Source organism: Tachypleus tridentatus, chromosome 10, assembly GCF_004210375.1.
Source record: "Tachypleus tridentatus isolate NWPU-2018 chromosome 10, ASM421037v1, whole genome shotgun sequence".
In the NCBI taxonomy this organism is placed as follows: Eukaryota; Metazoa; Arthropoda; class Merostomata; order Xiphosura; family Limulidae; genus Tachypleus; species Tachypleus tridentatus.
This window is the reverse complement of record NC_134834.1, coordinates 136,203,871-136,231,099: the sequence shown is the minus strand read 5'-3', so window position 1 is coordinate 136,231,099 and position 27,229 is coordinate 136,203,871. Positions and strand designations below refer to the sequence as shown.

The 27,229-nt window shown below is 34.3% G+C and overlaps 2 protein-coding genes across 4 annotated transcripts in view; one reads left to right on the top strand and one right to left on the bottom strand.

The window, feature by feature from the left end:
* Positions 1 to 766: 766 nt before the first annotated feature.
* Positions 767 to 5,273, bottom strand: LOC143230405 (ribonucleoside-diphosphate reductase subunit M2-like). Of its 2 annotated transcripts, none has more exons than XM_076463916.1 (7): positions 4,746 to 5,008; positions 4,203 to 4,253; positions 3,413 to 3,697; positions 2,803 to 2,936; positions 2,207 to 2,435; positions 1,335 to 1,553; positions 767 to 1,214 (listed from the first exon to the last, which is right to left on the bottom strand). In XM_076463916.1, the coding sequence occupies exons 1-7, from the start codon at positions 4,851 to 4,853 to the stop codon at positions 1,062 to 1,064; spliced, it is 1,179 nt and encodes a 392-aa protein (XP_076320031.1). In that variant the 5' UTR covers positions 4,854 to 5,008; the 3' UTR covers positions 767 to 1,061. The 2 variants fall into 2 exon arrangements, with proteins under 2 accessions (XP_076320031.1, XP_076320032.1); XM_076463917.1 differs by lacking the exon at positions 4,746 to 5,008 and adding an exon at positions 5,244 to 5,273 and having other exon boundaries at positions 795 to 1,214.
* A 4,872-nt stretch (positions 5,274 to 10,145) lies between these two features.
* LOC143230404 (tyrosine-protein kinase Src42A) overlaps positions 10,146 to 27,229 on the top strand; it is a 45,072-nt gene continuing 27,988 nt past the window's right edge. The window contains exon 1 of one of the 2 annotated variants that reach the window (XM_076463914.1): positions 10,146 to 10,838. In XM_076463914.1, coding sequence (XP_076320029.1) covers positions 10,393 to 10,838 — 446 coding nt within the window. In that variant the 5' untranslated portion in view covers positions 10,146 to 10,392. Of the gene's footprint in view, positions 10,839 to 15,601; positions 15,723 to 27,229 lie in introns of those variants that run through there. The other variant, XM_076463915.1, reaches the window with a different exon arrangement.

The window sequence follows — 27,229 nt, the reverse complement described above, 5'->3', positions numbered from 1 at the left end:
AACCTCGTGTATCTGGCAGGTGTACAAACTTGGTGCTAAATTATAGCACCAAAATACCCTTACAGTAAAAGAAGTATTAACTTTTGACACTAATGAATACTTAAGTTTTATTCACAGTTACTTTTCATTTCATTAAGAACTATAGATGAAGAAATGTTTGTTTCACCTTGGATCAGGAATACTTATGTAATCTACTCATACTCATCTGCATTCACAGGAGAGGTGGTTTATGTAGGAAACCTGCTAACTTCAGAAACATTGATAGCAAACAAATTTTTAACCAATTATAAATTACACTATTTTTGTTCAGCAACTCAAACAACGTGGTTAGTGTATTTAACTCGTAGCAATAAACATTTTTATTTTCAAATATTCTAAAACTTATAAAATATTGTGTGTTCACATTGTTTTTAAGTTAAGCTTATCTAACTTTGGGTTTAAAAAACATGTTTTAAAACAAACCTTTGCATAAATAACAGATGCTGCAAAATTTCCTCTTTACTAAACAATGCAGGTGTTATTAGAAAAACGTACATGGAGTCCACTTCGTTAAAAATGTCTTGTGTAACAAAATATTGTAAAGTGTATTGAAAAGCAGAGTAGCCTGATAATTCAGTATCATAGTATCTCTCTTAGTACAACTTTAAAAACTATCTGCAACTATCTACATTTAATAATTCATTTAAAAACTTAAACTTACCAATCAATCTTCTAATTTTTTAAAGTGTGAAAGAAGTAAAACAGTCATTCAAATAGCATATGTAACTTATTATTATTATTATGACAAACAGTACTGGGACATCCATTTTTTATTTACATTTATTCAAATTCCTCTTATACTGATACAGGAAAGTTTCGGATCATCTCTGAAGACAAATTTGTTTTATACACTTATGCCAGAAAAGTAATCCTTTGTCACAAACAGTATTCTTTCTTAAAACTAGTAAAATATACTACAGAAAGTATAACATTAAAAACTTGAAATAATTTGAGAAAAAATAAAAACTTTCTCAAATATTCAATTATCACAAAAACATTCATTAATGAGTAATGACTTGTATTTAAAAATCAGCATCAAGAGTAAACTTGTGCTCTTCCCGTTTAGCCATGACTCCACACTTCTGATATTCACCTACTTTCTTTTCAAAGAAGTTGGTCTTGCCTTCTAAAGAAATATGTTCCATAAAATCAAAAGGATTTTCCACATTATAAACCTGAAAAACAAAAAAGAAATGGAATTATTATGAAAATATTATACTAAAACAAAACTAATAACCAGATAATAGATACATAAATGCTCTTAAACTTTTCATTAATCTATTTGCAAAGTTTACCTTAACAAACCCAAGCTCCAGTAGTAGATGATCAGCAACAAATTCTATATACTGTTTCATCAGTTGACAATTCATACCAATCAAAGCCACTGGTAGAGCATCAGTTAGAAATTCTTGTTCAATTTTCACAGCTTCTTGTATAATCTCTGCTACTCTATCCTTGGATGGTTTATTGACAAGATGACTAAACAGTAAGCAGGCAAAATCACAGTGTAGACCCTGTGTTTAGAATTTTAAGAACAAGCTTTAATTTACAAAAGCTTATGTTATTTAAGAACATTTTATGAATAAATTTAGTCTTTGGCTTGTTATAGGGATTTACACAGTATTTGTAGTAATTGCCATTTTTATTAATTGCGAATAAAAAGTTTTTGAAGTAATTTCATATGCTAATATAATGTCCAAATTCTTAACAAGTTCAAACACCTGAATATTTTTGTTTCATTCCCAAAACAATTTTATTTTGCTAAAGTTCATTATAAAATGAGATTAATATATGTTACATTTTTGTTGATAGAAATGGAACAATTTTTCAATAAAGTAACTGCATACACATCTAAAAAGTTTTCAATATAATAAAATTGAAAACTTTGCATCACAACACAAAGGACAAAACATTAATAAGTGGTTTTAGACTTTTTCATTATAAAGTATTGCAAAAAATAATTTCATACAGCAGATAAGACTTTCAAAATTACAGCTTATGGAGTATTTATCTTAGCTTAATATGTTAATAAAATGTTGCTGTTTGCTATTCTGCACATTTTATAAACAAACTAAATATTCAGTAAGTAATAAAATTATATATAAGAAAGAGAGGCATTAAAACTAGAACAGTTGAAAGTCAAACAAATCAGAATTCCTCAATTTACCTCATCTCTGCTGATCAGCTCATTACTAAAGGTGAGACCAGGCATCAGGCCACGCTTTTTTAGCCAGAAAATTGAAGCAAAAGACCCAGAGAAAAATATTCCTTCTACAGCAGCAAAAGCCACAATTCGCTCACCAAAAGTTGCTGTAGGATGGCTAATCCAAGTGAGAGCCCAGTCTGCTTTTTCCTTCACACATGGCAAAGTCTCGATTGCATTGAAAAGCCTCATTCTAAAATCAGAAAAATTCAAATTTAAGACATCTAAAAAAATTGAATGTATTACAAGATAAACACTTCTCACTTGTTCAAAATTTTTAAAAGTAGATTGTAATTTCAATTATTTTTCACAATGTATGCAGAGATGTACTTATGTCATCACCAGTGTGAAATTACAAATCTTTTCTGGGGTGGATGGAATCTTACTGTGTTCAAAACCTGAAATACAAGAGCAAAATTGGAACAGTTAAATCTTGTTTAGTTAGTGTTAGTAGTTCTTCCCACAATACACACAACTGTAAGATATCCATCAATAAAAGATAGTTATCTTTTTACTTAAAATAAATTATCTGAATATTATATCCTGCTACACTGACTAACCTTTCATTTGTATCCTTGATATAGGTGTCAATTAACAAACTGTACATTTCTGAGTGAACATTTTCAATGGCAATTTGGAAACCATAAAAACACCTAGCTTCAGTTACCTGCACTTCCTGGCTAAATCTCTCCACCTGTAAACCAAATAAATTCTGTCACTTAAAAAATCTGACACACATCCTTATTTAAAGAACAATTATAAACTTTCTTTCCCACTAGAGTATAAGGATTAAGTTTAGTAGTCATTAATGTCAGATGAAATACTGCTCTTATTAATAGTGACCTTACGAGTATATTTGGTTACTAAATAAATAAAATATGGTTTTAAGAGAAATTCTTCAAATATAAAAGTTTAATGTTTTGCACTTTTTAAACTTTAAAAAAATGTTAATAATTTCGTAATGTGTCTTGAAAGCAAAAATTCCAACTGTGGAGACAGAACTAATCCTTTGATGTTTCTTTTCTACAATTGAATCAGTATTAATGAAGATATTTTACTTGTGGTTTTGCAAATATTTCTTGCATGCCTTCAACCGTACTTATAGAACCAGCTTTAGCAATACACACACACACACAGAGAGAAAAGAATAGAGACAGAAGATTTACTTACAAGGTTTTCATTAACAATCCCATCACTAGCAGCAAAAAAAGCCAAGACATGAGAAATAAAGTGTCTTTCATCATCCTTCAACTGTTCCCAGTCATTTATATCTTTGGATAAGTCAACTTCTTCTGCTGTCCAAAATGAAGCCTCTGCCCTCTTATACATCTGCCAGATGTCTGGGTATTCAATGGGAAACACTACAAACCTTCTAGGATTTTCTCGCAGCAAGGGCTCCGCATCAACATTCTCAGCAACGATTTTTGTACTATTTTGACAAGATTTTTGAAAATCCTACAAATTTAACATTCATTTGTTAGGAACTTGAGCACAAGTTTAATTTCACTGTCAGAAATAAGTATCTGAAATTTTTTTTATATCAGTGGTAGATGACATGTTCTTCTAGCTTGTAATCTTCATTATTCACATCAATTTGTTTTTGTTTTTTTTTACACAAGATACAAAGAACAAAAATGAGAGTAAAAAAACAAACCTACATTACAAATCTGATGAACACAAACATTGACTTTTAGCAAACTTCTGTCTAATAACCATGAATATACAGATAACATCACTTTAATGCATCACCAAAATAAACTTAATAATTGATATTAAGATTTTATTATGAAAAAGGGTTTGTAATTAACAGTAAATATTTTATGCAAACTATAAAAGTAGCAAAGTTATTTTATTAATGTTCTTGTTTCAACACTTTTTTATTACCTAAGAAAATGTTTTTAACTCTCATCTAAGCAATTCTAGCTTAATTGACTAGTCATACTTCAGAATCCCAACTCACCTCTTTTTCCTTGTCTGTTTTATGTTTGTGTACAAAACTTGAAGATGGATTCTGAAATTAAAATTACTCATGATTTGAATACATAAAACATTCTTGTGGTGTTAATAATCTATAACCTATATGCCTTAAATAGTAATGGAATTTGGAACGGTATTTTCAGGTGTCTCTTTATGAAGAGAAATACAACTACAACAGTTCATTAGTAGTATTAGTAGAAAATTACATAACCTAAATGGACCCCAGTTATCCCTTCAAATTCAAAATGAAACTTAACTTGTGGTTATTAGCACTGCTAATTAATTACGTTCACTTACTGAATTCATTTAGTTAAAATAATATAAACTAAACTGCATAATAAAACATAAACATACTTGTGGTTGTAACTTGTAGTGTATTTCAACAATTGTATTAAAGTCAACTAGTTTTAATGTAAATTTAAGACAGCATTAACACTTCACTAATTTTTTCAGTCTCTCAATGATACTTTTCAACACATTTGAAAGTTATTAGTATTAACAAATAAATATAGTAAGCCCACCAAACCTTGTTCTCCTTATTGAATGTACTTTTAACTTCACTATCATTTATAAAATGTTCTGGTTTAGCTCTTGCACGAGTATTCAATTTTTGTGGAGATACAACTGAAAGCATTTTGAAGTATATTAAAATAACTGTTTTAAACAATGAAAATTTAGTTAAAACAAAATTAAAACCAAACCAGAAACGAGAAAGTTACTATCACTATTAACTCCTACAAGAAAGAAATACAATGACACAAACAACCGCGCAAAATTCTTGCGTGGAGTGTGCCAAAAATTGTCAGCAAATAATAGAACGATTTAAGGATCACATGATTAACAATTTGACCAATCAGAAACAGATTTTATGAACCAGAAAAAATTTGGGATAGTCTTAATTAAATAAAAGGGTGTACCCCTCAAACTTCCTCTGTTTTCATAAAAAGAAAATAAACACATAAATTACAAAACTTAATTGATATTAGTTTAACCTATTTCTTAAGCATTCTCTGTGATAACTTACATAGAACGCAAGCATAAAAGTTAAACGTTATATTTCAAAACTTATTTGGGTCACAAAGACGTTTGTTTGAGTTTTGAGATCAAGCACAAAGCTACACAATGGGCTATCTGGGCTCTGCCCACCACGGATATCGAAACCAGGGTTATAGCGGTGGGAGTCCGCAGACATGTCTAGACTACTGGGAGACTACAAAGCCATACGTAATTATTTTTTTTTTCTTTTTCTTATTTGGAATTGAATGGTCTTGTTGTTTTCTTGTTTGTTTGTTTTTTTTAGTTTGAAATATATTTTACCTTTTGAAGAGTACCATATTTTTTATTTTTCTCGCTATCATTTTCGTTATAAAAAATAAAATACTGCCTTTGGTTTTAATAAAAGCATAAAAACGATATGTAAATACTAAAATTATGCAGCTGTAAAAATCCAAGTTCTTGGTGGCCGAGCCAAGACAAAACATTGGTGTTGTGATAATATACCCGCCTTTAACACTAGCAAACAAGTAGAGACATGTTCCGTGAATAATAAAAGGCGCAATTGTATTACATTTTCATGCGTACGCCATCTGATAATATCATTTTTGATAGAGAGAAGGTTAATCTAAAAGTTGCAGTGGAGATACAATTGACTATCAATGCTTTACAAGACCATTCTTGAAAAGCTGCGGATTTTATAGGTATTGTAACAAATTAACCTAAACAATATCATTTATTACGAGTTATAACTTAACAGATAATAATAAATCTTTAAAATTTTAAATTAAAAGCTGGAATTAAATATATATTTATTTAGAAATTTGCCTTTAATTCTTACATTCTTTATTTAGGGCGTGCAAAGTTGAAAAGACAATGAAATAACTTATACTGTAAATATAACTTTTTATAATTGAACAATAGTTTAATTTTTTTAAATAAATGGAACGGGTTATTCTGTGCAAAATAAATTCATATATGATAAAGACGTTTTTTTTTATTTTTGACTTTCAATTTTAATTTGGTATGTAGGATACTTGTGCGTTGCTCACGATGGGTATCGAAAGCCGATTCATAGTGTTGTATATGTACATATACGCCTCTGTGCCACGGAGGACAGATTATTTTGTTTTGTTGATCACAAATATTTGGCCCGCCATGGCCAAGCGTGTTAAGATATGCGACTCGTAATCTGAGAGTCGCGGGTTCGCATCCCCGTCGCGCCAAACATGCTCGCCTTCTCAGCCGTGGAGGCGTTATAATGTAACGGTCAATCCCACTATTCGTTGGTAAAAGAGTAGCCCAAATGTTGGCGGTGGGTGGTGAAGACTAGCTGCCTTCTCTCTATTCTTATACTGCTAAATTACGGACGGCTAGCACAAATACCCCTCGAGTAGCTTTGTGCAAAATTCAAACAAACAAACAATCACAAATATTTAGATACCACAGCTTACAATTACTTTTAAATTGTAATTGTTGTGTAACGTATAAGTATATGTATATGAAATTTAAAATGAAATATATTTTTAGCATCCCTTCGGTAAACTACATCATTGCTTTTCAGATTTTAAGTTAATAAAGCAGCAACAGAGAGCAGCACTGTACAAATAACTGAATGTGTATTTCATTACACTGACTTGATGACAGTATGCAAAATGTACCATGACCATCAACTTGCAAAATAATGTTTGTCTGTGGCTTTAAATTCATATGTACCCCTCTAATTCTAATGGGAGTAATTCTACGTAATAATCACGAAATATTGATTTTAATGACATTATAGGTAAACAAAACTAACAATTTGCTGTTTCCGCTGTAAACACCATCATGCAGCATCTCATTGGAAAGATCTGACAAGTTATTTTTGGTCAGCAAAGAAAGAACAAAAATAAATGAAATATCACAAATTTATTGATCTATATGTGATGCCGTAACCATGCACACTGTTACAACAAGTATAACTCCACCATGTAAGACCTCGTATGAAAGAGCTTCGAAAGATTGTTTTAGATAAAAAATAAGATATATCTTTTTCTGAATTAGGAATATAAAGTTCAGTGCGGAAATTATTGTGTACTTATTATTCCTACTCAGAACGTATTATGAACTTGTGAATAAGTAAAAAAGCCAACCCGTCCAAATGTGTACATCTCATTTAATAAACAAGAATGATATATTAGGGATGGCGAAAGCAGATAGCCTTCCTGTAGTTTTGCGCGAAATTACAAAACCAACAAACAATCCTCTTATAACCATTTCTATTCACAAACTCGTATACACAAATATTTAAATATTTAAAGAACCTTGGACCATTTTACAATGGAGCTAAAACGGCCCAAGGTTCATTTGTAAGTAAATTACTAATTTAATCGATATAGAAGAAGCAAGTTTCTATAAAGAGCAGTGATAAATTTGACTCACCTGTGTTATTCCGTTTTCTTCCACTAGCCTCCTTTTAAGTTATATGTTTATATATACGTAGAAATATTTGCCCCTATATCCACCCATGATTTACAAACTACTTGTCCAATCTCGTTTTCAACTTCCTCAATGTTGCAACTGCTACCGCACCAAAATGCTAACAGTTCTATAGATTGACCACCCTGTTACAAAAGTGACACTGCTTTAAATGGAGTTGTACCTGAGTGTTCTACTTATTAAACTTATACACCGCTTCTAAAGTTTCTTATGAAAATGCCATATGTATCATACACTCTAGGTTTTAAATCAATATAAAACAACATAGAAATACTTTGGTTTGTTTTTAATTTCGCGCAAAGCAACAGGATGGCTATCTGCGATCACCATCCCTAATTTAGCAGTGTAAGACTAATGGAAAGGCAGAGCTAGTCATCACTACCAACCGCCAACTCTTGGGCTACTTACTCTTTTACTGACGAATAATGGGATTGTCATAAGATTATAACTTCCTCACGGCTGAAAGGGTGAGCATGCTTGGTGTGACGGAGATTCGATCCCGTGACCCTCATATTACAAGTAGAGCGCCTTAACCATCTGGCTATGCCTGGCCCGTAGTAATAGTATCAATAATATTGAATATAGTGCTTTTGAGACTATTAAAGATGAATACTTCGCTAATTGTTTGGAAAACAAACAATAAGAGAGAAATTTCTGTACGATACGCAGTAACAGAAAATAAATATATACACCATCTAGAAAAAGAAATATTTAATACATGTATACAAATATATTATTGTGCCTTCTCTTCATAATTTTGAAAGAGAGAGCTTTGATGGAAGGCAATTAGTTACCACTGCCTGACTCCTGGGTTACTTTAATCGAATAAGGAGGGGAGTGTACCCTTTACTCTCACAACACACCCATCACCTCAGAAAGCCAGAAGTAATTTTTAATTTTTTAATGATAGTAGCCATTTTGCGACTTTTGTAAGGTCAATTTGGAACGTTAACCAAAGGGGCCGCCTTCAGTCTTTCGTTAATGAAAGTTTTTAAATTAAACTCTGTTACTCCATACATCACTGCTTTATAACAATTGTTTATACATACAGCGCTCGAACTGGAGAGTAACGCAAGATTACGCGAACCTTCACTTCTTGTGCATCTTTATTGAGAATTCCAAACAAGAAAACAACGCTGTCATAATATTATACGTAAGGGTAACCCCAATTCGAGCACTGGATACGTACTTACATATATATATATTACTAAATGAAAATTGTCAATACACGTTTTGAAGTTTCACAATATTGTATTAGTTACCCTAGTTTATCAACAAGGAAGTTATGTACGGATAGTCGCTAGTGTGCTGGACAGTGAAGCTAAGATTTTACTATCTGTGCTCCATTATCGCAAAAAAATAATTAACAAGTGCATCGCTCTTTCTCGCCATGAGTGCGTTTTAATTTAAAGAAATTATCGAATTCCACGATTAAGTCTGATGAGAGTAGTCTAAAAGTTATCGGTAGATGTTATTAACTATCTACCTTCTCTCTTGTTCTTTTACACCATGGGCCCGGCATGGCCAAGCGTGTGACTCGTAATCTGAGGGTCGCAGGTTCGCATCCCCGTCGCGCTAAACATGCTCGCCCTCCCAGCCCTGGGGGCGTTAAAATGTGACGGTCAATCCCACTATTCGTTGGTAAAAGAGTAGCCCAAGAGTTGGCGGTGGGTGGTGATGACTAGCTGCCTTCCCTCTAGTCTTACACTGCTAAATTAGGGACGGCTAGCACAGATAGCCCTCGAGTAACTTTGTGCGAAATTAAAAAAACAAACAAGCTTTTACACCAAAATTAGGTACGGCTATCCTAGTTAGCTCTCGAGCAGCTTTGCACAAAATTCAACAGTTATCATCAAGGTATAAGGATTGTTTATTTGAAACAAACATGACTGTTGTTGTAATTATATACAACTCAACAATTAAAAATAAGTTTAGTTTTTTTGTCTATTAATTAAATCATAAGGAACATTATCGTATAACATTTCTCAACTGATAAGTGTTCAAAATATCACTTAAAAATAAATACAAGATATATTAATAAGATAAATAATATTTATCTAATAGTGTTACTTTCAACCTTAAAGTCATATGAAAAATATGTGGTTCAAATATTTAGTTAATAAAAAATAAATTACTCTTTCATATTTAATTAATATTATAAAACTAACGAATAGTGTATGCATTACAAGTGATACATTCGCACATGTAATCTCATCACATCTGACCAAATCGCCATGTGGTAAAATTTACTCAGCGTATGTATACAAAATAAATCATGCTACTGTAACGTATAAAGTCTTGCCTTTTTTTTTGTAACGTTCTGGTTTCTTCGTTTCGAACTGTAAACAGTAGTTATTTGCAAATAATTATTTTCATATTAAATGCTTTAAAATGCAAAATAGGGAAATAAATTAGATTTTTATGTACTTATTTTTTGTAGCGTATGACTCAGTTTGCAGTGCTGTTTGATGGTAAATGTACACGTTTAGGGAGGAGTTCTAAGTGGAGAGTATCTGTCGAAAGTTGAAATCACGGAGAAGTGAAAGCTATGTATTGTCGAAATATATATTGTGTGGAAGTAAGTTAAACTTAACACAATGCAGTGGGGTACGCGAAGAAATGTTATTATTTTATTTAAAAATTGTTTGTAAATTTGGTTTGTTTATCATTTAATTTTACAACATAAAACAGAAGCAACAACCATGGGAAACTGCTTGAATCGGTCAGACAAAAAAAATGTCAAAAAAGGGGAGACTCATTCCAGTCAAATCCCGGTGGTAGAGAGAATTGAGACAATTTCTCCTATAACTAATTCTGCCCTTATAGCCGTACAGGCTCACGAACCATCCAGCATAAGGCAAACTCACCACGATCTTTTAAATTTAAAAGGAAATGGGCCTACACTGCCAACAGCAATGTCAGAAACGGGCAGTATTTCGGGCTCCGTTGGTACTGTTAAAATGTTTGTTGCATTGTATGATTATGCTGCCCGAACGGATGAAGATCTAAGTTTTAAGAAAGGCGAGCATTTGGAAATATTAAACGATACTCAAGGAGATTGGTGGTTTGCAAGGTCAAAGGCCACTAAGAAAGAAGGCTACATCCCTTCCAACTATGTCGCCAAACTTAAATCTATTGAAGCAGAGCTGTAAGTTGTTAAGTTCGTAATGAAAGCTTTGGTGTTTTTTGTTTGTTTTTTATTTTCATTAATTACTACTGACGACGTGTGACACTTTGACCGTGTTTTAATACTTATGAAACTCATCTCTTTTATGGCATTATATCTTTCTTTTTTTCATTGTTACACATAATTAAACAGTGACGTTGATACAATTTCACACTTGCAAAATTACATTTACACTGTTATACATTTAGTCTAATGTCATGAAACATCAAATTTCCCATTGAATAGTCGCAACCATTTCTGTGAGTGTGAGAGTATTAGACTTGTCATAGCATCAATAAATCATGTGTATAATAAAATTTAATAGTAGTGTTTATTATGTATTTACGTAGGGAATGTTGTTTTTCCTTTACAGTATAGAGAAATTTCATGATCTTATATACTTCATTTTCTATGTTACAATTTTTAGGAGTTTAGTATTGCATTTTATCCAAAAACTAGTATAATTCTATTCATCTGCAACTGAATGCAATAAGGGGATGTGTCATAAATTTTTACATACAGTTTGGATAATTGTAGAATACTAAATTTCCTGTATATAGTTAGCTCTTGAGAAAGATATATTATAGTGTTGAATGAATCAGGTTTCTAAAGAAAGAAGGGTGTATTATTAATATATTATACAATACTTTAAACTTTGATGGGAACATTATATAAACCACTGACCAACAAATATGCTCATAAACATAATAGTTTGATGAAAAGAATTAAAGAAGCCAGTTCAGTTTTGATATTGTATTTATAGTAAACAAAAAATACCATTATTTAGTAATGCAACTGCTATCCATGACTTTTTTTTTTTTCTTTTAAAACAAATACATTGTGATCCTGTATATACAGAAACAGTGTGTACAGTGTAAGGATGATCCATATGGATGATGAAACTTATCAGGACCTCAGTGAAGCATTTGGACATTTCCACTATATGAAGAACAATAGATTGTTTAGCACATGGTTAAACATAACTAATTAAGCAATTAAAGCCATCAACTGAATGAAAAGGTAGTTTACAGATAATTATAAAGAGGCCTTATAAGGATGGTGTTTATGCTAGGTGAATAATAGTGTGTGTTACTCTGAACCCATCACCAAAAACAACATTATTTTAGCTCCACTAAAAACATTGTTTTTAGTGGAGTTTAAACTGTGAATTGTTCAAAAATGCGTGCAAATGCATTGTTCACAAATGAATCTTGTTCACATTATTGCCAGACACAGGATGTGTATGCATTTGGAGATTGGCTGGGACCAGATGCAATCTCAAATTTACAGGGAGAAAAACTTATAGCAGCAGTGACATACTAATCTGTGCAAGGATCACTATTGACCAACTTAATAACTGGATATGATTACAATTGAATATGTATGGAATGTTCCATGAAGACTTACTAGCTTGTGATTTGCTTCTGAATAGCATTGGTGAGCTAGAAGCACCTATGGTGTAGGGGTAGGCTGTATTACCCTAGCTGCTTAATGAATTACTCATTTTAAACATGCCACGTCAATATACAACTTGCATTAACATTACATTTAAGGGACTACAACTGTGTGTGTGTTTGTGTATGTATTGAGCTTGATTATTCTATTCATTTTATCAAATGCATATCTACCTACATTCATTCTTGGCTCCCCCACCTACTCATCAAGCTCTTTTATGAATTATATCAATTTCATGTCTGATAATCTAGTCCAGAGGTTGAGCACCTTGTTTGTAAAATAAAATTATCTAAATTGCAGTTCATATTAATGCTGTCATGACTTAAATCTACGATTGTTGTTAAACATGACAAAATATTATGCATTAATCCTGTCTGTTCATTTTAATGACCCTAACCAGTCCATTACAGAAATCATTAATAAATCAGTGCCCTTAAAATAATGATCCCAAGACTGGACATAGTAGTCTAAATGAGGCATAACCCAAGATAAATGTACTAAAAAACAGCAACTTATATTGACTTGTATTCAGTATTCCTGTACACAGATCCAAAATCTTATTTGCTGTCTCACTGGAAATGACATATTGCCTGGAAAGCTTAAAAGACTGATTTATAAAACCACTAAAAATATTTTATTTCATAAATCAACAAGGTGGTAATTATTATTTAAATTAAGGTAGCTTTCATGTATTAGTGCTTATCAGACATAAATACCATTTATTTACCACATTATCTAAATCCCTTTGTAAAACATATTTCTTACAGTTAACTATACATACAGTTTGCAATATTATTAATGTATATGAAATGAGTAAGGTACCCAGCAAAAACTTCTGAGGTAACCCACTTGCATCTACAGTTCGTTTTTACTGAACCCCATTTATTACAAGCCCTTTTTGTTTTCTTTCCTCTAACCTGCCTTTTATCTAATAAACTACCTTATCTCTCACACCCACAGGGATAATGTTTCTTGCATTTTTTTAAACTAAATATACTTTGAATATAAAAGTTAATCTATTGTCATTATTGAAAGATGTGACTTGTACAAGACTAAGCTTTAATATTTATCTCATTTTGCATAATATATATAATCATCTTTTGTAGTCAGGTTCATTTTTGTAATACTGTTGTGAACCAAGTATTCCTTAGTTAAACAGTTATTGATATAAATTTTGTTAATGTAAAAAGAAAGTATCTATTATTCTGTAGGATATTAAGGATCTTACAAAATAAAGAACCTAAGGCCAAGTAAACTAAGTTTAATGTCCAGTGGACATATTTTTTTAAATTATCTCTCAAAGAAAGTTTGCATCCTTTTTTCATGATACTTGTTTTCAAATGGCTAATGTCAAACAAGTCCTAAGTTTTTTTTGATGAATTTATGACAAATGAAGGAAAAGGGCAGAATTAGTCAACTGTGTTCTTTTCATTTTTTATTCAGACATCTTGTTTTTTAAGTATGATCACGAAATTAAATATAAAAAATCAAAATAATCCTACCCTCAAATTGCTACAAACAAAAGAAGTGGGTGGGAATGCTAAACGTTTTCTTTTTCTTTTTTACTTTATCTATTTGTTGTGAATGTGGATAATAATTTAACTAGTTGTTTGCTTGCATGTATGTTTAATAAATATGCTTTTCTTATAGTTTTTTTTTCATATTTGTTTGCAATTAATAACATCTGTAATAAAAAGACATTCATTATGCTTTGAAGTGACATTAAGTTCATGGCATAATTTGTGCTTTTAATGCTTTAATTGTCAGGGTTAACATTCTTGTGGACTACATTTTATTGTTAGATCAGTATTTAGTATAATTTAAAAAGTTAAACACTTTCTTTTAGATTTTTAAATGAAGATTTGTTGAACAGTATAAAAGAACTTGGAATTTTAATATCAAAATAAGTTTGATATAGCCTATTGTTTGACTTTTTATTTAACAATATCTTGAAAACCTGCTTGAACTTACAAGCCATTTCTTTACTGGTGGATTTTTATAACTTTAAAGTTTGTAATTAACTGTCATAGTATAAAGAAATATAGTGCTTAAAATTAATAAAAGATCTTTATAATGTCACATTGCCAAGTACAAACATTGTTTGGTATCAGTTTATATATATATATATATATAAGTTTTTTTCTGTTTTAAAGTGATGACTAGATCAAAAATTATTGTAACATTTTTATTTTTTTTCATTCATGACAACTAATGGGATATACATGATTATTATGGGGGAGATTCTAAAAGTATAATATCAGTTTGGCTTATTAATTGCATAAGAGCTACAATTAAGTGAAACTATTACAAATTAAAGAAACTGGACTTCTTTGATGGGAGACTTAAAAACAACTGTAAATGATTAAGATAGTTAAGTAGAATATTATGCAGTAGAGAAGGGGATATACAAAAATGGCTGAAAATGTAAAAAAAATAACAGTAAGGATTTCTACTAGGATGGGAGAAGAGCCTTTAAGGAATGGTTAAAAAAAAAAAACTCTTATTTGATGATTGAGATGACTGGGTTAATACTTTTTTTCATTTCTCTTCAGTTTTTACTGTTGAAGATTTTAGTGATATTCCAGATCCTGAATAAATGAAATGAGTAAACATGATTGATGAAAAAATGATCACTTTAGTTTTGAGATTGTTAAGAAACTAAATTGGGAGGTTTAAAGGATGGCAAGGCTCCTTTGCTAGATTACTTTAAGGTTTTAAAGGAGGTAAAGGAGTGAATATATGTGCCACTTGTAAGCTTTTGAGTAGTGAGGTGATGCCAGAGAATTGGAAGTTGGGAAATGTTACTTCTGTTTTTAAGGGAGATAATAAAAATTGTCCATTTAATTATAGGCATAGTAGTCTTATATCAATAGTAGGAAGAGCATCTGAAAATGACAAAAGATGCTTTGCCAAATCACATAACATTTAAAATTTTGTTAAGTGGTCACTAGGGAAAAACCTTGTCTTAATAATATTTTGACATTTGTTACTGTTTATGTTGATTTGAATTAAAATTGGGTTGTTTGGAGCACTGTTCAGATTGGAGGACATTCATGACAGAAATTTCTCTAAAATACAGGTTAAGGGTTATTTAATAGGGACAGAGTACAAAGAAAGGGGGTTTTATATGTAAAATGTGAGTTAAATCTTGTTCATGTCAAGGGTATTGAAAATCTGTATAATAAGATTTTGTGCGTGTGTGTGTCACATAACTCTTTCTAAACCACTAGTTGCACTAACTGGTACCAACTGAATCATTTCATCCTCAAAGTTTACACAATGGTAAAACTTTTCACCTTGCCTCTTGGGAAACCCAGGAATTTCCCCAAAACACCATCTTCTAAATTGCTGAACTTGCCAACTTCTAAGTTGTGTTGAATGAATCTTCTTGGCCATGAGGTTTGTACAAAGGTAAGACTTTTCACTTAACTTCTTATGGAACATGGTTATTTTACTAAAACATGGGGAATTTCCAAAAGTGGACCCCAAATTTGGCTTTCATTTGCATGCAATAGTGTGTGTATGTGTAAAAAACCAACAAAAACAACTAGACCTGTTAATCAACATACAAAATTTGGTGAAACAAATTAAATTTGTATCAAAGTGACAATAATCATTGAACTGAAAAAGTGAAAAATAGTAGCTCAAGTGTTAATGTTTTATTATAGTGACAATTTAAATGTAAATGAAAGACCTATGGGTTTGCTGAAGGCATCATGGTGGCTAAGTATTGTGCTCTTTTCATGATTCTAGACTCTCACACTTGAAGGTACACAAATTCTGTTCACATCTGTGAATGGTAAAGGGTTTCATTGCTGAATGGTCTAGATAACATGTTCAAGGACAACTGCCTTGGTGCCTTGGAGTTAATACAGAGCCTCAAATGATATTCTAGACCTAACCCAAGCCTGTGAAGTCTGTTCTTTGCTGTTGAATATGGTACAAGCATTTCCATGGCTTGATAAGGCTCATTTCTAAGGCTGGTGTAGTTTTTAATGGTTAATTCTGTAGATATCAATCACCTACTCTGCTGGTAGCTCTTCTGTGACTTTCGGTTGACCTACTGGTGTATTCTTGTGTGATGTGGTATCTGCATCTCATTCTACTGACCATAGATTGGGACACATCAATCTCATTGCAGTCCTGCTGAAGCAGTGTGATGGCTGTGCAAACTTTAGTTCCATTTAATTGGTTTCTAATAACTTGAAATTTCTTTCCAAAAGTCAATAGAAGCAAATATTTACACCTACCCTCTCTCCTCCCCCACACACCCAGGATTATCTTAACAGTAAACACTTTTACTAGTCAATCAGACTTGTTTTTTGCTTTGCAGAATTTGCATTATTTAATGTAAAGGCTTATTACATAACGAGTTATTGGGGCTAGTTCTAGGTACAGTTAGTAAAATACTATAGTAAACATGCTAAATTTGAAAACAAATAGCCTAAATATATAAACATTTAAACAAATGTCCATTATCCTTTTAATTTGTGTGAATAGTGTAGTATGTTGTGGGCATGACACAGTTGAAATAACCTTTTGATATTGAGTATGACAAAATGTGATTTTTGAAAGCTGGTAACAGCAAAAATACTATTTATTAAACTTAATGTATTGTAGCCAGGTTGCTAAGGTGCTTGACTCATAATCTGAGGGATGTGGGTTTGAATCCCAGTCTCATCAAATATGCTTACCCCTTTTAGCTGTGGAAGTATTATAATGTGATGGTCAGTCTCGCTAGTCGTTGATAAAAAGAGTAGCTCAAGAGTAGGCAATTAGTGGTGATGACTAGCTGTCTTCCTTCTAGTTTTACACTACTAAATTATGGACAGCTGGTGCAAATAGTCCTCGTGTAGCTTTGCACGAAATTCAAAAAAGATACATCAGGGTTTAAAGCAAGGCCCTAGAAGGCAAAGGCGTGATTTTTTTTTTTTTTTCTAAAGTATGAAATTCTGAATAATATTTATATTGCATTGCATCCTAATATTATATATCTAAGTTTTTAATCTGTAAAAGTAATACACTTGAATTATACGTCTAGAACTCCCTCAGAAATATCTCAATGAAATGCTGCAAACCCAAGAATGTTAGAAAGGTTTTCTGTTCGAGGAGCCAGTATTGCATATTGTCTTTTCCATTCAAAATCACCTCACCTGTTTTTCGCTTAGTCAAACTTTGTTATGCAACGAATATGATGCAGGATGGTACAATATGTCATCATGTGATAAATGGCTTAGATTTCAACTCTATATTTTTAATTTGCAAAGTATTTTACACTAATAATATTTAACTTGTGTGTAAGTTCCCAGGAGAAACAACAACAATAAATCACACTAAGTACAACTGGTACTGACTCTTTCGACTTACTTAGGTCTAAAGTACATATGTGCAACTCGTTTAAAACCATACACATTGTGAACACTTCCTCATTTACATGTTTCTGCATACTCAGCAAAGTTTGCTTTCATTACAACTCTACATTGCAATAGCGTAGCTTTTGTTCATTTAACATGTTGCTTTAAACACCTTCTAGCAATTTTTTTTCTTATTTAGTACGGTCTTTGCGAGTTTCTTTGTTTCAATTTCTAAAACCATGTGATATATTGAATGCCGTCACTGTTTCATAGTCTGTATACTATTATAAATACCATAACTGTATTGTTTACTTTATAAAGTTACGTTTGGTTATTTGACCACGTAATTTTTGTAATTAAGATATGTAAAAGACTGACCAGGCTCTAGCTAAAGCAATTTTAATTTTGTAACAGGTAGTTTAGCTTATGAAAGGATATGCTTTTGGCATTAGTAAAGGCTGGCATGTTACAAGAGTCGAGAAAGGTTGATTACTTCCTGAAAGGTAGACAGTGGCTTTGATTTTTACATTTATTTTTGTCTGGGGAAGGGGGTGGTTTTGTGGCAGGTTCATATTATTCGGTGTACAAACAGTATAGTGTGAAATAAATTTCACAACTTTTTAAATATGCAAAAGCAATATCTTGCAAAGTGTTAAAACGGTAACTGTTAATGTTGTTAGGAAACCATGATCACGTAATAACCAAATGATAAAAACATGATGAGGGTGCAACGTAGTGCGTAATGCTATGATATAACTAAATGATAAAAACGACCTCTAATCAGTTATAGAGTATTTATATGTATTCAGGTTACTGTCATTAACCAGATTAGAGGTAGGTAGAGCATGGTTACACAATCAGGACAATTATAAGGGAGTTTACTCAATTAAGTAAATAAATTGCTAATATTTACAAAATTGGGAGGTAAAACTATGCCAAGTTATTATTAGCCATACATGCAACTAACAATAAGGATGAATTTATTATGCTGTAGAAAATGTGTATATATGCTGAAAACCTTTATGAATAAAAAACATAATATTGTTTGATTTACATTCTTTAGCTTCAAGAAAGAATTAACGACACCAGTTATTAAAAAATAAAGTTCATTACTAGGAGATTGTTAAGTTTACACTCCAAAATCTAGGATTAGATTTTTCGCAGTGGACAGAGTGTGTATGAACCATTGTACAGTTTTGCTCTAAAGAAACCGTGAAGAATTAAAGTTTCTCCATATATTTGTTTGCTCCTAAAAGTGTTTTTCAAGATTGTTTGTTAAGCCGGTTATCAGAAAATACACTGCTCGTAAAGCCGGTCGTTTATTATAGATGTTTGTTGGATAAGGAAAAGCATATTGATCTTTCAGTGTGGTTGCGGATCATGTCAGTGGTGGTTACCATGGTTACAAGTACCTCGATCTGCCAGGTAAAATTGGGTATCTCTTCAAGAAATATCCGCATTTTATGTTGGTGTTACAGATTTCACGTAAAAATGGCAAATTTAGTTAAAACTTGTCTTCAGTTTGATTATTTATGAATTTAAATATCATGGAAAATTATCTTAGTGATAAATGCGAAAAGAAGAAAAAACGCATTTTTTTTAGTTTTCTTTCACATTTCAATTGAATATTTTTCTGATGAATTACAAACGCTTGCTGATGATTTTTTCCCCTGAAAGCACAAATATACTTAGGCTTAAACGAAACCTTTAGGAATAAATATTGGAAGTTAATTAAATTTTGTAGCTGTTTGAATTTAATGTTTTGTGTTCTTAACTTCAAGTTATTCCTAGAACTTTACTTTTTTTAAATCCCGTATAACAAATAACATTAACTTTCTTCGCTGTAAAGTAACTATTATGAGTATGTTATAAACTATTCCCCATATCCGAATAAAACTCGATATTTACAAAAGCATTTAATGGAAGCAAGTAACGATAGAACATTTGGTATGTGTCACTTCTATTCGTTTCGTTCCTTTTTGTTTTATTCATGGCTTTTGGTTACTACGTGCTCTGATGGGATAGTCAAGTGATATTAAACATTATATAAACACAGAGAGTGAGAAATAAGGAATAATTTTCTTTTTTCCGGAAGTAGACGGTGGAAATTATTAATAGAATGAGAAATTGATATGCCTCACGTAACTGTGAAGTTTCGTGAATCGTGGGAATAGTAAACTTGCCATGAACAGACACCAATGTTATCATATTAAAAAAACAACAACAAAAAAACGTGAAATGAAGTAACACAAAACTCCTAAATGGAGTGAAGAAATGTGTCATTCGGGCACAATCGAGTGTTAGTTAATGTTGTGCAGATTTTTGACGAGATAATTTTCACCCGTGCTTTGTGACTGGTTATCGTATCGTGAAAGCCTCAGTGCGTGGGAAACAATGAGCTGTTCTGTGTCCGCAATAGATATCGACACTTATTTCTTAGCATTATAAGTTCTCAAATTCACTAGTGAGTCTCTGTAGACCATTATATATATAGAGAGAGCGTAGACACACACACACACACACACACACACACACACACACACACACACACACACAAAGATAACTATTTATGAGAAAGGGACGTGATTTGTTCAATCCGAGGGATAAAAACGATCAGCCTGTGAACGAGAACAAAATGTGGTAAACTAGCGTATTACAGATTTTTGGGTACTATAATGTCAAAGCTTTCGTAAAACAAGAGAGACAATCAACCAGTAAGGAGTATGAAGTTGTGATACCGTGTTAGCAAGGTATATATGTTACTGGAATATATATAATGCATATTAATATAAAAACACTATGTCCATGTAACATTAAAAAATGGAGACTTTATTAATTAATAGGCACGAAGAGATTTTACACATCTATGCTTTTGCTGAAAGTAATCACAAAATACGTGTTTGATTGGATTTTGGTTTTCCTTGAAAGGCGTTGCTAATTGGCTGCATATGTTTAGAAAATGTTGGACGCCGTGTTTAGGAGATATGGTAGATACAGCAGTTTTCTAAATTTTAAGTAGTAGCGCCTCTAACTCAGCATTGTTTCTCTTGTACCTTCTTCATCCTTACTGAATACTTTTCACAAGCGATAATAAGAGCAAATACAGTAGTTTCTTTGCTTCTCCTTATTCAGCCTTTCCTTTAAAGTATTAAAATTTATTATTTTTGTTTTTTCTACTACCATCATTGTTATTTTTGGGTTCTGGCAAAAGGCCGCGCCATCCGTTCTGGAAACTACTGCCATGAGGTTAAATTGTTCAGCCTTTATGATATTAGAACGCGGTTTATAGCTGGGAGCTTCATGAGTTGGAAACGAAAAAGCAAATAGGATTGATAGAGGCGAGTGATAGAACTTAGAGCTTATGTTATTATCGTTGTTGGGTTAAACGTGTTTTGACGAACAGAGTGAACGTTTTCATTAAGAGAAAAAAAAAAAAGCACAAAAAATGTTGAAGATGCAGCACGTTCTGTATTTTTTTTGAAACAATATATCTGAGATGGCCATCTCGTAGATAATGTATTTTATCGTTGAGCTAGTTTTTTGATTATTTAGTAACAAATAATGTCAAGTATCTCGTTTAACCATAACAAGTCAGTTTATTTTTTCATTAACGTTTATTGCAAGAAACTTTCACTTGTAGGCCTAACATTTGAACAGAAATTCTGAACTAATAGTATGCTAACTGACTGATAACAAACAACCTGACAAACTCACAGTTTAACTTAATAAGTGTATCTTAGAGCCATTTAATTCACTAACTAGCATTTATGTCACTATTCATTTTCTGCTCACAAAACAAAACTTGTAACTTTCGTGAAATTCTAAATGTCATGACATGCATCTTCTAGCAACAAACATCTAAACTGAAACATTAAAATAGCTTAAAACACTGTCCCTTCTCAGACTCTGATGTTCCTTAAAGAATCGTAATACATAAATAAAATGGTACATTGCTCATTCACAAAGTCTTTAGTGGTTTTCTTTTTCAACTATTATGGTATGTAGTTAGGGTGGTTTTTTGTCCCTCATTGTCACTGGATTTGTTCTCATTAGGTAGGTGAATTAACAAATTCTCTGGTGACTTTTTTTTTTTATCCTCTGGAAGTGGTCTTAATAGAGACTCTGAGTTTTCAGCATTTTGATTTTACACTGCCAAACTCTTCTCTGAAATTATCCAGTTGCCTTTTCTCACCAGTTCATCTTCTGGGGTGGACCTTTTGTTTTTCTGTTTTTCATAATCCTCATTATTAGTTCTTTTCAGTATGACATATGACCCTTGCCTAACCCCTGTTTAACTTTGGAGTTTCTTTTTTTTGATGTAAATTATACAACTATACCATGCCACTTTGATGGAAATCATTCTGATTATCATTAACATTATGGTAACTTATCAGTAGTTGGTTTAAGTCCAGGTAGAGTCATTTACCATATCCCCTCGGTGTGGATTCCAGTACGTGGTGAGGGGACCTCCCAGGGAAGGTTCTGTTCTATCTGGCTACCTTCTCTGGGATCTAAACATCCACCCACGTGTTTGCCGTGCGTGGCGACCCGAGAAGGGGAGGAGAGGATCCTGGTGGTTGAGGGGTCCAACCCTAACACACCACTTTGGCCTCGAATTCCTGTAGACGGGTGGCCCCCCTTGGGTCAATCGGCTGGTCCACTTGGGCTAGAGTCAACCAAGTATCAGTGTTGGAAGTTCTCAACGGGTGTTGTGGATATTGTGTCTGATGCTGGTGTTTGGGTATAGTGCTCACGAAACCCTGGCATTGCTGCATTGTCCTTGCATGACTTTGTAGTGCATCCCCTTGTAGGGCTCCATGGTGGGTGGGGTCAGTGGGTACCAAAATTTTTTCTTTTTCCTATGGATCCTCCAAATAATTTAAATAAAATTGTAAAAAAAACAGTCAATGGGTAAGCAACCACGTCTTGAATACTCAGAACAGCAATCTTCAACATCAGTAACACATGTACCTCATTTTCTTATATTACATTCTCTTTCGGAAAAATCTTTAGGGCAAATGTCCCCTTTTTTTATTCAAATGGGACTAGAGGGACTTGCAGGTCAGTAAAGAAACTTCGATCTGGTGACATATTGGTTGAAACATCCACATCCCAACACAGTGAACTCCTCTTGAATTCAAAGGCAATTGGGGATATACCTATTGAGGTTACACCCCATGCTACCTTGAATTCTTCACGAGGAGTTATTGTTGAAAGGGATTTGAAGAACGTTCCCGAGTCAGAGATTCTCGCTGGTCTCTCCACTCAAGGAGTTTCTGCAGTGAGGCGCATCTCCACTCGCAAAGATGGAGTTACACTACCAACAAATACCCTCGTTTTAACATTTACTTCACCACATGCACCTGCCACCATCAAGGCAGGTTATCTCAATTGCAGGGTTCGGCCATACATACCAAACCCTCTTCGATGTTTCCAATGTCAGAGATTCGGCCACTCAAAGACATCTTGTCGTGGTTCCCTGACATGTGCTCGTTGTGGAGGCAAGGACCACGATGCCTATGACTGTGACATGAACCCACATTGCGTAAACTGCAATGGTTTTCACCCTCTTACTTTCATTCTTGCCCAAAATGGTTGGAGGAAAAGAGGTGCAGCGCTTGAAAACGACACATAACATTAGTTATCTTGAGGCTCGGAAATTGCTGTCCACAACTCCATCTCGGACATATGCTGCTGCACTTCATTCCACAACTACAGTGGGATTGCAGACAGATCTCTTTGTGCCTCCAAGAGAATCGTTTTCAAAACAAATGAAAAGCCTTTTGACCTCCGTGGTTAAAAAGGTTGATGAATCGACTTCCACACCCATCTCTGTTCCTCCCATACCTTCCAACAAACCTCAAGATTCACGTCCTTCAGTTTCAAATACAGGCATTTCTTCTGATACATCTTTTTCTCCCACCACAAGAGACAAAACAATTATTCGTTCGCGTCCTCAGTCACTGGATTCCCCTTCGAATAACAAAAACCTGCCCACCCGACCCAGAGCAGGATCCATGGAGGTTGATAGACCTCCTCCGACTAAAGACAGTAAAGAAAAAAGACGTGGTCGTAAACAGAAGGGTTCTCCAACAACTTCGCCTACCCGTTCTTAAAAATGGCCACCTTGATACAATGGATCTGTCGAGGTTTACGTTCTAATCTGGATGATATCAAACGCTGATTGCTTCCTACCATCCTGTGTGTTTTTTTTTACAAGAAACATTTCTCAAAAATGCTGATACTGTCTCCATTCGGCAGTTTTCTCTGTACAGAAATGACAGGTTGTGTGATGGTCGAGTACATGGAGGGGTGGCACTGTTGGTTGATCAACACGTGCCCACCCTGTCTTTGTCACTCAACACACCCTTGGAGGCTGTAGCCATCCGTATTTCCTTGGGTCATACCGTCACTGTTTGTTCTCTGTACCTGTCCCCTGGAGAGACATATGAACAATCAGATCTTGATGCTCTCGTTGAACAGTTGCCATCTCCATTTCTAAACCTAGGGGATTTTAATGGACATCATCCCCTCTGGGGGAAGTGCTATTATTGATGGGAGGGGCCGATCTGTAGAGCGGATGCTCTCTGATCACAATCTTTCTCTTTTCAATACTGGTTCTTCCACTTATTTTCATGCACGTAGTCAGTCCTTTACCGCTATTGATCTCTCAGTTTGCTCACCTTCATTATTCTCCCATTTTTCATGGAGGGTTAACAGTAATCCACTAGGCAGTGATCATTTTCCGATCTTTTTGAGAGAGACTGGCGTGGTCGATGCCACCCTACCCCGTGCTCCGGTGGAAGCTGGATCAGGCAGACTGGTCCACTTTCACTGCTCTTGCAGAACTTGAACCTGCAATCGTAAATCAGCCATCAATAGACGACTGTGTAGCAGCGGTAACTGACTGTATTACACATGCAGCTGCTCAATGTATTCCTAAAACCTCACACGCTTTCCAATATCTCTGTGGTGGAATCCTGCTTGCCACTTAGCACGGAAGGCTCAAAGCGGCCTGGGATACTTTCGTAGATATCCACACTTTCAAACCTCGTCGCATTCCAACGGCCCGTGCACATGCTAGGTGGGTAAGACGTCAAAGCCAGAAGGAATCTTGGATTAAGTTCACAACCAGCATATCTTCTACCACCAGTGCCAAGATCATATGGGACAGTATTCGAAAGGTTAATGGGCACTACAATTCTGCCCCCCCTCTTGATCTTACTCTCTGATGGTCAGGAGGTGACTGATGTTCGGAACATCTCTAACACTAGGTGAAAGCTTTTGCCGGGTATCTAGCACTTCTGCTTGTTCCTCCACCTTCCTGGCCATCACGACTCGGGCAGAGCGATCACCTCTTTCCTTTCGAACTGACTGTTTCTTTGACTATTATTGTCCCTTTACCATGGTGGAACTAAAAATGGCCCTTCATCGGTCTGCCAGTACATCTGTTGGACCTGATGATATTCATTATGACATGCTGCACCATCTATCTCCTGCACCTCTTGATGTCCTTCTGATTGTTTTCAACCGGATCTGGCAGGAGAATGGTTTTCCTGATGCCTGGCGTAAGGCTATTATTTTACCTTTCTCTAAGCCAGGGAAAGATCCCAAGATTCCTTCAAACTACCGTCCAATTGCTTTGACGAGCTGTATCTGTAAGACATTAGAAAGGATGGTTAATGCTCGTCTTGTTTGGTTCCTCGAATCAAATAACCTCCTCTTGCCCACCCAGTGTGGGTTCTGTCAACAGCACTCCACCACAGACCACCTAATTCGTCTTGAAACATCTATCAGAGAAGCCTTTCTCAACCGCCAACATCTTGTATCAATATTCTTTGACATAGAGAAGGCTTATGACACAACATGGAGGTATGGCATTTTGCGAGACCTCCATACATATGGGTTACGTGGCCATCTACCCATGTTTATTGAAAAATTTTTAATAAGGAGATTCCAAGTTCGTGTGGGTTCGACACTTTCTCGTTCTTTTGTACAGGAACTTGGAGTCCCTCAAGGCTGTGTATTGAGTGTTACACTCTTCAGTATAAAGATAAATGCCATCACTGAACAACTCCCTCTCACTGTTGCGAATGGGCTGTATGTCGACGACTTTCACATCTCATGTCAGTCGTCAAACATGAGATATATTGAGCGGCAACTACAAACTACCCTCAATTGTGTACGGAAATGGACTCTGGCGAACGGCTTTAATTTCTCTCTCTCCAAAACTGTATGCATGCACTTTTGCCATCGACAAGGTATTCACCCTGATCCTGAACTTCATATTGGTGAAGTTTTGCTGCCAGTGGCCCCGGAGACCAGATTTTTGGGGCTTATCTTTGATCGTAAACTGACCTTTATACCACACTTAAAGCAGCTTCGGGTCAAATGCACAAGAGCACTGAACATCCTTCGTGTTCTCTCTTCTACCAGTTGGGGAGCAGATCAATGTTCTATGTTAAAGGTATACCGTGCTCTTATTCGATCGAAACTCTATTATGGATGAATGGTCTGTGGCTCTGCCAGACCCTCGGCCTTAAAGATGCTGGATCCCATTCATCACCAAGGACTTCGACTCTGCACTGGGGCTTTTTCCACCTCTCCAGTTCAAAGTTTGTATGTCGAATCTCATGAACCTTCTCTGCACCTTCGCCGTTTGCAACTATCGTTACTATATTCTTTGAACTTCGTTCCTTTCCAGAATCCCCTCTACAGCTTCTGTGTTCACTGCTGAACTGTATGCCATATCTCTTGCCCAAATCATATTGAAGCTGAGCAGTACTCCAACTGCACTATTTATACTGACTCGCTTAGTTCTATGCTGGCCCTGGAATCGATACACGTTGGCTCACACCCTGTTCTCGCTGATATTCAAAACCGAATGGCCAATTTCTCATTAGCAGCTACTTCTCTCCAGTTTTTCTGGATACCAGGCCATGTTGGTATTTGAGGGAATGAGCTTGCAGACACAGCAGCTAAATCTATCTGCTCCGGCACTATCACCACTGTGCCTATTTCGTACATGGACTATGGTCTTGTATTCAAGGCTCAGCTCCATGCCAGCTGGCAGTCCACTTGGAGTGAGCAACGCGACAACAAGCTTTTTCACATAAAACCCTTTATTGGACTTTGGCCATCTAGCTTCATAAGGTTTGGAAGGAGGAAGTTGTTCTAACTAGACTATGCATTGGTCACAGTTTTTTAACTCATCATTTTCTTTTATCTGGAACTGGTGCACCAGTGTGTAGTTTGTGTAACACTCAAATCACTATAAGCCACATTTTACTTTATTGCCATCGTTACGATTCTCAACAACGGCACTATTTTAAACGTGTTTTTTCCTAGGGCTTATCTGTAACATTGGACTGTGTTATTGGTGATAGTGACACTGTCCACCTTGATAAAGTTTTTTAGTTTTTTAATGGCCATTAATCTTTTTAATCTCATTTAAGTGTTGGATATTTATTCATTACACCTTTTTAATTGTGGTTCTCTTTTTACAGTTTTATTCTCTCTAGTTCAATTTGACATTGGAAAATGGCCAGAATATTAAATAACTCG

What these genes read in the sequence shown, in the direction of transcription:
- LOC143230405 (XM_076463916.1), bottom strand. Translation starts at nt 4,853, where the DNA reads ATGCTTTCAGTTGTATCTCCACAAAAATTGAATACTCGTGCAAGAGCT. An exon ending in AGCTGATCAGCAGAGATGAG is followed by an intron (nt 1,554 to 2,206) that starts GTAAATTGAGGA and finishes TTCTAAACACAG; the next exon opens with GGTCTACACTGTGATTTTGC. An exon ending in TGGAGCTTGGGTTTGTTAAG is followed by an intron (nt 1,215 to 1,334) that starts GTAAACTTTGCA and finishes TTTGTTTTTCAG; the next exon opens with GTTTATAATGTGGAAAATCC.